The sequence below is a fragment of the Aethina tumida genome, chromosome 3 (genome assembly GCF_024364675.1).
Source record: "Aethina tumida isolate Nest 87 chromosome 3, icAetTumi1.1, whole genome shotgun sequence".
NCBI lineage: Eukaryota > Metazoa > Arthropoda > Insecta > Coleoptera > Nitidulidae > Aethina > Aethina tumida.
In genome coordinates this window covers 4,186,396-4,198,473 of record NC_065437.1, presented here as the reverse complement: position 1 = coordinate 4,198,473, position 12,078 = coordinate 4,186,396, and the positions used below count along the sequence as shown (strand labels likewise).

The 12,078-nt window shown below is 25.8% G+C and overlaps 1 protein-coding gene across 1 annotated transcript; it reads right to left on the bottom strand.

The window, feature by feature from the left end:
* Positions 1-3,499: 3,499 nt before the first annotated feature.
* Positions 3,500-9,064, bottom strand: LOC109603866 (SPARC). The gene is made up of 7 exons (XM_049964770.1): positions 8,963-9,064; positions 4,782-4,874; positions 4,613-4,724; positions 4,294-4,556; positions 4,042-4,244; positions 3,836-3,987; positions 3,500-3,780 (listed from the first exon to the last, which is right to left on the bottom strand). Coding segments are annotated over exons 2-7 (804 nt in total). The 5' UTR covers positions 4,854-4,874; positions 8,963-9,064; the 3' UTR covers positions 3,500-3,778.
* Positions 9,065-12,078: the final 3,014 nt, after the last annotated feature.

Below are 12,078 nucleotides of genomic sequence, written 5' to 3'. Positions count from 1 at the left end.
TCGGTGCCTGGTGGATTCATTTGAAGAAAGGTATTTAATACTACATATATTTTTATGTGATTTTTTATGTTGTAGACTAAATAAAATACTGTGTTTGTTTTTTTTTTTTTGTTCAATATACAGTATGAAAAGTGTTTGATCCATCTGAATCCTGAAAGAGATATCATGTATAATGGAGACAGTAAATCTCCCACTTCAGACGGGTCAAATGTTTTTCCTACTGTATAATATGTCTCACCAGACTCGAACCTCACGAGCCGGCACTGGTACTGTTGCAACGCGTGCGAATGGGTACTTTCCCCGGGTTACAGAGTACATATTGGCATTTTGGTTTAATTGGGGATACCGTTAGTGTGTATGTGTATTCAGTTGTTGTTTATAAATATGGTCATTTGTTAGTTAATATATGCCAAATTGTTTGAATAACATTTACTCTTAGTTTGGTCTACTAATTAGAGTTTGGCCATTTTTTATAAATATATATCCAAACCCCCTCATGGACCAATTCACTTATCTTGTTAATTTATGTAAATACACATATTATTTAATTGTTTATAGTATAATGATATGATTAAATGGAAAGGTACACTACAATTAATTAACGTAATTGTTAAAATAAATGTATATTCATTGTTTTAATTAATATTTATTATCCTTAATTTTCTTAGAAATAGATTAATAGACCAACCATATCATAATATACTAAGTAAATATTAATATGGATAATTTATAACTAATTTTTTAAATTTTGATTAGTGGGCCTAAAAATGAAAATGAAAACTTTTAAAATATAATCATTTCAAATTCATTTACCCATTTCAAAATTAGAAGATGAGAAAAATTGTCGTTTGAATTCAATAAATTGATAGTTTTTTAAATATTTAGGTTAATAATAAAATATAGGCACCTGGAGGTTACTAACTTAACTGTCTGTGGATACTCAGGTACTCAGATTGTGAAGCAGTTTATACAGTAGGAAAAGTGTTTGACCCTTCTGAATTTAGAGAGAGACATCATGCATGACGGAGACAGTAGTGGGAGACTTGCTGTCTCTATCGTACGTGATGTCTCTTTGAGGATTCAGATGGATCAAACTCTTTTCGTACTGTATAATAATTTACACAACTAAAATATTCATAGATTTATGTACATATTTAACGTTGTGGAAAATCCATAATTAATAAATAATTGTGTACTTAACAAGAATTTAATTATTTCTGTTGTCTATTATTATCCAATCAGATTTTTATATTATATTGTAGAAAATAGACAACTATCTATATTGATTAATAATATGATATAATAATTATTATAACAATGCATAATAATGTGTATTGAAATTCGAATATAAATAATAAACATTCATTACCAGCAGTAGGTTTACATCACAATTTATATAACTTGATTTCTTATTATAGAAGCAGATTCTTATTTCATGAAGAGTATTTCATAAATTTTTAAATCACTTTATTGATTTATCCTTTACGAATAGTAATTATGTAATTAATATATTAACGTTTAAAGGATTGCATACAATGTTACAAGAATTGATATATCAAGTCAATTATTTTATTATTTATTTATTTCATTTAATAATGTGAATAAATGGTGACTACCATTCATTTGATATCATTTTTTTTAAATCAGAATTTTTAATTAATATTTTTACCTATTGTGTTGATTTTTAAACAATTACATTTATAATGAAAAATTGAAAATTTATTTATATAATTTATGTTAATATTCAATAGTAAATTTGCTATTATACAAGGTGTTTTTAAAATGGGTGATCAAGGAGGGCAATTGTAGCACATCCAACAATAAATAATATCTAAATAATATTTTTTCTACAGTTTCTTTCACACATTTCTATAAACTTTGGTCCGATCCTTTTATTATATTATTTAGTTATTTATTTAATAATGTTAAGGCACCATTTATCTGATATCATTTTTTTTAAATCAGCATTTTTAATTATTATTTTTACCTATTGTGTTGATTTTCAAATAATTACATTTATAATGAAAAATTGAAAATTTATTTATATAATTTATGTTAATATTCAATAGTAAATTTGCTATTATACAAGGTGTTTCTAAAATGGGTGATCAAGGGGGGCAATTGTAGCACGTCCAACAATAAAGAATATCTAAATGATATTTTTTTCTACAATTTCTTTCACACCTTTCTATAAACTTTGGTCCGATCCTTTTATTATATTATTTAGTTATTTATTTAATAATGTTAAGGCACCATTTACCTGATATCATTTTTTTAAAATCAGCATTTTTTATTAATATTTTTACATATTATGTGTATTTTCAAATAATTACATATATAATGAAAAATTGGAAATTTATTTATATAATTTATGTTAATATTCAATAGCAAATTTGCTACAATAAAGAATATCTAAATAATATTTTTTCTACAGTTTCTTTCACACATCTTTAAACTATTCAGTTTTTCAATTTCTTTGCACAATTTTAAAGAAAAAAATACTCTTGATTAATTTGATTATCACAGTCGTATTTTAGATATTTCAGATTTAATGATAACTTTAATTTTCTTCTAACATTAAAATTGAATTATTTTAAAAACAGCTGTGATAATCAAAATTAATCAAAAGTGCTTTTTTTAAACGTACAAAGAGTATGAAAAGCTTAATAGTTTTAAAAAATATTCAGTGGATGGAAAACAGGATCACCCTTCAAAATCTACCCTACTGTGTCACTATGGAAAAAATTTATTACATCGAATTATAGGTACACATTTTAGGATAATATATACGAAATTTAAACACAATTGTCCAAAGGTTACGGAAATATGAATAAAAAACAACGTTTAAAACTTAAATTTGACGAGCTAATTTTCTTCTGGAGGAACAATTTTTATTTAGGTATTTTTCATTATTCAATTGTTAATTGATTCGAAATTTTGATCACCAATTTTAGAAACACCTTATATATTATGATATAATAATCAATTACAAATAAATTATTTTTTTTCTACTTATTTAATACTTATTACCATTAACACTATATTAATGTAATATAACAATGTGTAATATGTGCAAAAAGTTGTTTGCATCCAATTTGTTCATTGTATTTTCCTTTTAATAGCTCTATTAGAGTACAACACGTGCTGTGGAAAAATCCACAATTAACAAATAATTGTTTATTAAATAAATTTTAAAGCTTCCTCTACAAATAACATTAAGTATATTTAATTGATAATCAATTAACTCAGATAAATATTTTTCTTTTTAATACTCAATTAGATTTTTAATTGAATGTTTTTACCTATACAAATTGGGCATCGTCAATTTTATATATAATTTTCATTGTAAATCAATTATTAGAAGTCAACAGCTAAATATAAATAATTAATTATATTTAAAAAATAAAATTATAGAAATGAATACGTGAAATATTCTTTTCAAGGTACTTTTCATTTTGTAGCTTATTGAAATAATCATGTTAATAAAAAAATACTCAAGTACACATAAAATTAAAATATATTTTATACAAACAAGTACATAAAATACGGCAGTGTTATATTATCTTTTAAAGAGAATTCATTTACAGTGACTTAGTGAATAGAATTTTAGTCCATGATGAAATATAAGTATCTAATTTTTATAATAGCACCATTTAATTCTGCATTTTAAAACTTATTCATCTAATATTATACAATGTTCATTAACGAATTAACATTGTTAATTTTCTTCAACTTGTTCATCGTCGTCATTCATAAGCTCTTCACATTTGTCCTCAATCTCTTCCTGCAAATAATTCAGGTAATTACAAAATGTTTAGACATATTAAAATTATACATGCCTCTTCCAATTCTAAGCATACAGCCCATTCTTTAAGGTTGATTCTGTGATTGTTATCCATGTCACACTTGTCCAAGAATGGGGCGATGCAATGTTCCAAAGCCATCAGAGGGGCACGAATTGGGAACAGCTCGTGACGAGAGATGGACCTACAAAATGAGTAATTAAGTTTTATGCTTCGTTGTTTTATCTTTAACAGTTACCTGTCTGGTGGGTTTCCGTCCAGCTCACAGAACTTCCAGATGGCGGCGTTGGCCCAGCGACGAGTCATGTTGTTCTCAGCTTCGCGTTCCATCTTCATGAAGTTCTTGTTGAGTTCCTGACGATCGGCCAAGTCCCTCATGATGTTGAAGAGCCAGTCCCTCATCCTGCGGGGGAAGTCAGCCATTTCGTCCTTGGAGCATTCCTGCAACAAACCATCAGCACGTCTTCTCACCCCTACAAGACAAACTTACGCGCATGTTCCTGCAGGCGCCGTAGTACTCGATGTGCACGTGCTTGTACTGTTCACCCTTGCACTGCGGGTCGCCCTTCTTGCACAGGCACCTGTGCTGGTAGATGGCGCAGTCGGACGTCCAGGTTTCGTTGTGGTTGGAGCAGACCTGGCGACGGTCCTCGACCTCCACCGGGCACTGGGGGATGCACACGCATTGGGGTTCTCCTTCGGCGTCGGTCTCGCACACGCTGCCGGCGCCGCAGTGCACGTTCAAGCAGGGATCTATGTCACAATCATTTCGTTATTTAATTACTATTAAGTTTATGGAGCTGACGTACCAATTATGGGAATGTTGTCGATGTCTCCGGCCAATGCTGGGGGAGCCTCAATCTTCTTCTCATCCTTAACTTCCTTGGACTCGGTTTTGTGGTGGAACTTCTTACGTTTCCTCTACAATTAAAGACAAACAAAGACTTTGTTGGCTTTATTATTATAAAATTAACTCACAATTTTCTCTGATGCTACATCACTGACTAACAGGGCACAGATGACAAGTACTGATACTTGCAGGCACTTCATTTTGGCTGGTTAAAGGATAACCTAAAGCAAAAACAATATTATTAATAGCAAATAATTTAAATTCAACCTTGAGGCCTCACTTTTTAACCCTAATTGATAATATACAACAATAAATTTGTTATTAATGAACCAGTTTATGCTGCAACCTCAATAAATTCTTATGCTGCGTCAGCTGAACCAATTTAAATTTATGACTATTTGATGGTCTTAATTTTTTATTAAAAACAATAACTTTCAGTAAAATATTGTGGATTGTATAATGCAAAACGTGGCACCATTTGTTTTAACGGATTGTGTTACATTGACCATATTGGATAAAGTAGTTTTATGGCATATGAGTCACCGGCCAAAATTAAAAGTTCTTTATTTGATTACGATTTAAAAACTTTTGCATTTGGCACCGTCATTATTTATAGTTTTATTGGAAATTTTACTGGGCATGTCATAAAAGTGAAGAACACATAAAAATATCTTACTATAATAACAGAATAATAAGTATAAAAATAAAATTGTTGAGGATAGAAAGTACACACACATTTATAGGTATCTTCATCTTTGCACAAAGGTCTTTGACTTGAGAGCTTATTTTAAATTGCTTCAGTATATTTACATTCAGGAGAATAGTTTACTTAAATGTTGGAAGTCAATATTCTGGTATTAATTTACACTGGTGGCCAAAGAAATAGTACACCTTACCAAATAACCAAATAAAATATTGGCAATGGTTGTTTGAAGATAAACTTGACCACTCTTCAATTAATAACCACAATTCATCTAAATTTGGTGCCTTTTGGTGTTTTAATCAACACTACATATCGTTCCACAAGTTATCAATTGTATTTAGATCCGGACTTTACGCTGGCCAATCGAGAATATTAACTTTTAACCAACTTTGTATCATTATCATGATTAAAAATCATGTAACTGGTAAATTATCGTTGGCAAATGGTTCCATTACATCTCTCATGATATTTCTATGGTCATGGTCCTTCTCCATGCCAAGGGAAGGAACCCCAAACCAAAACTTTCCCTCCACCGTTTTCCAAAGGTTTAATAGTGTATCTGGGGGATTAAAACTTTTATTAGGAGGACTACAAACGTATTTTTTACCATCTAATCTTTTTGATCTTGGATTCATCACTCCAAAGTACCCTTAGTCAAAATTCTGGAATATAATTGATACATTTTTGTGCCAACTTTTGGTCTTGTTTGAATATTCATCATTGATATCAATGGTTTCTTTACTGAAATATATCTTTGCAAGTTTTGTTCATTCAGTTGACCTTTGGTTGTTCTTCTAGACACTCTGGTGTTGTATGACTCAATTAATACATTTTCTATTTGCTCAGAAGACAGGAATAGATGTCTTTTACTGATTTTTCCAATTTGTCTGTCAATAAAAGGAGTTGTTTTCCTGTTAGGACATTGTATTACCAACTGAGTGTTCTTTCATCTTTGTTAACAAGCACCAAAGTACCCTTAGTCAAAATTCTGGAATTTAATTGTTACATTTTTGTGCCAATTTTTGGTCTTGTTTGAATATTCTTCTCTGATATCAATGGTTTCTTTATTGAAATATATCTTTGCAAGTTTTGTTCATTCAGTTGACCTTTGGTTGTTCTTCTAGACACTCTGGTGTTGTATGACTCAATTAATACATTTTTTATTTGCTCAGAAGACAGGAATAGATGTCTTTTACTGATTTTTCCAATTTGTCTGTCAATAAAAGGAGTTGTTTTCCTGTTAGGACATTGTATTACCAACTGAGTGTTCTTTCATCTTTGTTAACAAGCACCAAAGTACCCTTAGTCAAAATTCTGGAATATAATTGATACATTTTTGTGCCAGCTTTTGGTCTTGTTTGAATATTCTTCTTTGATATCAGTGGTTTCTTTACTGAAATATATCCTTGCAAGTTTTGTTCATTCAGTTGACCTCTGATTGTTCTTCTAGACACTCTGATGTTGTATGACTCAATTAATACATTTTTTATTTGCTTAGAAGACAGGAAAAGATGTCTTTTACTGATTTTTTCAATTTGTCTGCCAATAAAAGGAGTTGTTTTTCTGTTAGGACATTGTATTTGCAACTGAGTGTTGTTTCATCTTTGTTAATAAGCACCAAAGTACCCTTAGTCAAAATTCTGGAGTATAATTGATACATTTTTGTGCCAACTTTTGGTCTTGTTTGAATATTCTTCTTTGATGTCAATGGTTTCTTTACTGAAATATATCTTTGCAAGTTTTGTTCATTCAGTTGACCTTTGGTTGTTCTTCTAGACACTCTGGTGTTGTATGACTCAATTAATACATTTTTTATTTGCTTTAGAAGATAGGAAAAGATGTCTTTTTCTGATTTTTCAATTTGTCTGTCAATAAAAGGAGTAGTTTTTCTGTTAGGACATTGTTTGAGTGTTTCTTCATGTTTGTTAATAAGCATTTTTTGAAAGCATCGATGCCAGCTATATTTAGATCTTGGTGTTACATATTAATTATTATTTCTCTAGCCATCAATGCATCTACAATAAATAAATTTATGCATCATCGTTTTTAACTTGTGTTACAGCCAGTTTTATGTACAGAACAAAATAAACAATGATGTAATACTGTCCAACATCACCGGAACATTTGCCAGTAAAATGATTAAAATAGTTTTATGGTGTGCTTTAATGATTATTGTTGATGTGTTGTCCAAACAAAATTGAAAATCTTGATCAAACTTGTAGGAAAGGGCTTCCAAAAGCAAAAATTATTTAATGTTGATTTATTTATAACTTATTTAATAACTGATTATTTCTCCAGACGGTTTTCAACTCTTTGATCTATTTCAGTTCATTCATTCGCAGTTTATTAACGATAACCTATGGTGACATGGCCATCTGAACGATAATAACATTTGCCACATGCGATGAGGTAACAATTATGTTTGTTAATGACTTGTTTGTTAATTAACAATCCGGCTTATGTTTAATGCTTGTCAGGCAACTTAGACTTAATAGAAGCAACAGACACAATATTATGGATCCAACATCTGGTCGAGAATCTGGAACCGGAAACCTGACGGTTTATAAACAAAGTAAAGTTAATGTTTATCTTGGCTGTTTTCTATGTACTATTAGGTCACGTTATCACAATTTCATAATGTCGAATTTCTGTCCTCATCGTCCGAAATATCTTATTTTTTTGACCCAAAATTAATTCACAGATTGTTCCCAATCTAACAACATATTAATTCCTCATTGAAATCAAAATCATATCATTCTTTGATAGTGTTAATTAAATGGTGTCACCATTATAATTAAATTTGATTGCCCACGATGATGTTTCGAGTTTCCTGCAGATAAAAACGACGGATGAGATAGATCCCACACACTCACACAAGTCCAGCAATTAATATCAACATAAACATCCTTGGAAAGTGTTGCAAATATTTCAGCATCTGGCCACATCTTAAAATTGCGTTTCCTCGAATTATTTATTGAATTTTTCATTATTCAGCAGGATTTTTCAGGGCTATTTTCAGACAATGTAGGTCATTATACAAAAAATTTCGTTGTAGACATCACAAAATGTACAAAAGTGTTTTGGTTTACTTTAAATGTTACTTCAGAAACATTCAGACAGTTCCAAGAAAAAGTAAGAAGATAAGCTTCTTAAAATAATTTTAAGCTGACATTTAAGACAGTTTTAAATCTTAAGCTAGAATATACAATTAGGAAGTCCAAATTATTTTTATTTGTAGTTGGTATTGAGCACAATTTTACCTGAATTCTTTGAGATTAAGGGTACTTTGTGGTACTGTACCTTAAATATTTCTTCTAACCAGACTACACATTTATTTTTCTAAATATTTTATTACTACTTATTTAAGTTTTTTGTATAAAATTAGTCAGTTATAATTAATGTTAATTAATTAGTTAGTTAAAAAATAAAAATTAGTTGGATAATGGATAATGGAAGGTTTAAAAATTAGTTTTTTGTTGATACAAAAATATTTCCATGATTTGCTAGATAATTTTTAAAAAAACTAGATGAACTAATAAGACATGGTGACCAGACCGGCCCTATGGATTAACAGTTGCGTCCGACAGTGATACGTGGGTCACTTACCAGGCCACCGGTTGCTTCCACACCACAGAATACTTAAACTGCAACTGATCGCTGAAAGCGAACGAAAACGAAACCTCAGCTGGTACAAGAACGGGCAAAAGCGAGATGAATGAATGTCAAGCATCCTGACCACATGGGCAACTCGTCGCAAATTTATTTATGGATGCGTTTTATTGATTTGGGTGGATTGTGTGTCGGTTTTGTAGGCACAAATGTTTAATCTGATGTTAATTAGTTGTTATAAAATACAGCAAATGGTAACAATTCTAAAAAGAGAAAAAATAATTTATTATGGGAGTTTAACTATTTATTTATTTAGTGTTTTAATCAATATTATTTTATTTAAATCTTTTATCCAACATTTCATGTAATTATAATTATTTCAAATACCTCAGTTTATAATCAATTCCAAAATTTAATGACAAATTAAATTTGCTACAATTCTTTTATTTAATTTTTAAATACATTAAAAGTAAATTGTCAAAATTATTTCAATTTCACTAATTTATAATTAATTATAAAATAAATTATAATTAGAATTATGAAATATAAGAATTTTGCAAATATTTTCTATTAATTCAATTACAAAATCATAGAAATTAACATTATGGCATATAAAATTAATTAAAAAATAAATTTGCACCAATTCATTTGTCACATTTTATACATAATAAAAGTAAAGTGTTTTAATTATTTCAATTACCCCAATTTATAACTAGTTATACAAATTTTTTGATTTACAATTATAAACCTAATAAATTTTAAAGTAATATTATAAATATTTAAATAAATTTCTATTGAATCGATTAAACAACTGTAGAAATAAAAAACATAATTAAATTAGAATTATATATTTAATGAATTTTAGATCAGTATTATGAATAATTTAATAAATTTCTATTAATTTAACTGTAAATTTACATAAATTAAAAATTGAGTATATAATTTCAATTATCCTAATTTAAAAAATAATTATAAAAGATTTTTAATTTAATAAATTTTATAATAATATTATAGATATTTAAAAAAAAAACTATAAAATTAACAATTTTGTATATAATTTCAATTAATAATTATAAAATATTTTTAAATTGAAATGTAATATATAATTTCAATTAGTCCAATTTAATCAGTATTTATAATATAAAATTTTTAAAATTAGAATTATAAATTTAGTGAATTTTATAACTATATTTTAAACATTTAAATAAATTTTTATTAATTCAGCTGAAAAAACTATAAAAACTAACAAATTATTATGTAATTTCAATTACCTTAGTTTAATAATATACATTTATGTAAATTTCTATTAATTCACCTGAAAAAATATTAAAACTAACAATTTAGTATATAATTTCAATTGCCCTAATTTAATAAATAATTATAAAAAAATTTAAATTGAAATTATAAAATTAATCAATTTTACAGTAATGTTATAAATATTTAAATAAATTTCTATTAATTTAATTGAAAAAACTATCAAAATTAACAATTTAGTATAGAATTTGATTTACCCTCTTTTAATTAATAATACAAAATATATTGAAATTGGAATTAAAAATGAATGAATTTTATAGTTAGAAAAAACTATTGAAACTAACAATTTAGTATACAATTTGAGTTACTCTAATTTAATAAATAATTATAAAATATTTTTTAATTGGAATTATAAATTTAATGAATTTTATTGTAATATTTAAATAAATTTCTATTAATTTAACTGAAAAAAACTATTGAAACTAACGATTTAGTATACAATTTCAATTATTGTAATTTTCTAAACAATTATAAAAGATTTTTTAATTGGAATTAAAAATTTAATGAATTATGTACTAATATTATAAATACTTATTAATTTAATTGAAAAAACTAATGAAACTAACAATTTAGTATATAATTTAAATTACTCTAATTTAATAAATAATTATGAAAGATTTTATAATTATAAATTTAATGAATTTTATAGTAATATTATAAGTATTTAATAAATTTCTATTAATTGAATTGAAAAAACTATTTAAATTAACAATTTAGTATATAATTTGAATTACTCTAATTTAATAGATAATTATAAAAGATTTTTAAATTGGAATTATAAATTTAATGAATTTTATTGTAATATTACAAATATTTAAATAAATTTCTATTAATTTAACTGAAAAAAAATTATTGAAACTAACAATTTATATATTAAATTTCAATTATTGTAATTTTCTAAATTATTATAAAAGATTTTTTTAATTGGAATTAAAAATTTAATGAATTTTATAGTAATATTATAAATATTTAAATAAATTTCTGTTAATTTAATTGAAAAATCTATTGAAACTAACAATTTAGTATATAATTTGAATTACCCTAATTTAAAAAGATTTTTAAATTAGAATTATAAATTTAATGAATTTTATAGTAATATTAAAAATATTTAAACAAATTTATATTAATTTAACTGAAAAACTATTAAAACTAACAATTTAGTATATAATTTCAATTATTCTAATTTAATAGATAATTATAAAATATTTTTAAATGAAAATTATTGTATAAATTTAATGAATTTTATAATAATATTATAAATATTTAAATGAATTCGTATTGACTGAACTGAACAAATACTGAAACTAACAATTGAGTATTTAATTTCAATTACCTTAATTTAATAAATAAATATAATATATATATTTATATTGGAATGAAATTTATTGAACATTATATTAATATTATAAATATTTAAATAAATTTCTATTAATTCAGCTAAAAAACTATAGAAACTAAGAATTTCAGTTACCTTAATTTAATAAATAATTCGAAATGATTTTTAAATTAGAATTATAAATTTAATGAATTTTATAAAAAAATTATATTATTCATTTAAAATAAAATTATATAGAATATAAAATTAATTAAAAAAAATTGTTACAATTCTTTCGTTACATTTTAAATATTAATTAAATTAAAATTAATTATTAAAATAATAAATTTAATTAATTAAATTAACAAATAAAATTGATTATAAATTAAATATATTATAAGCCATTTGTTACATTTTCAATATATAAAAGTAATTTGTTAATTAAAATCATTTAATATCTAATAATTTATTAAAATCCAATAAA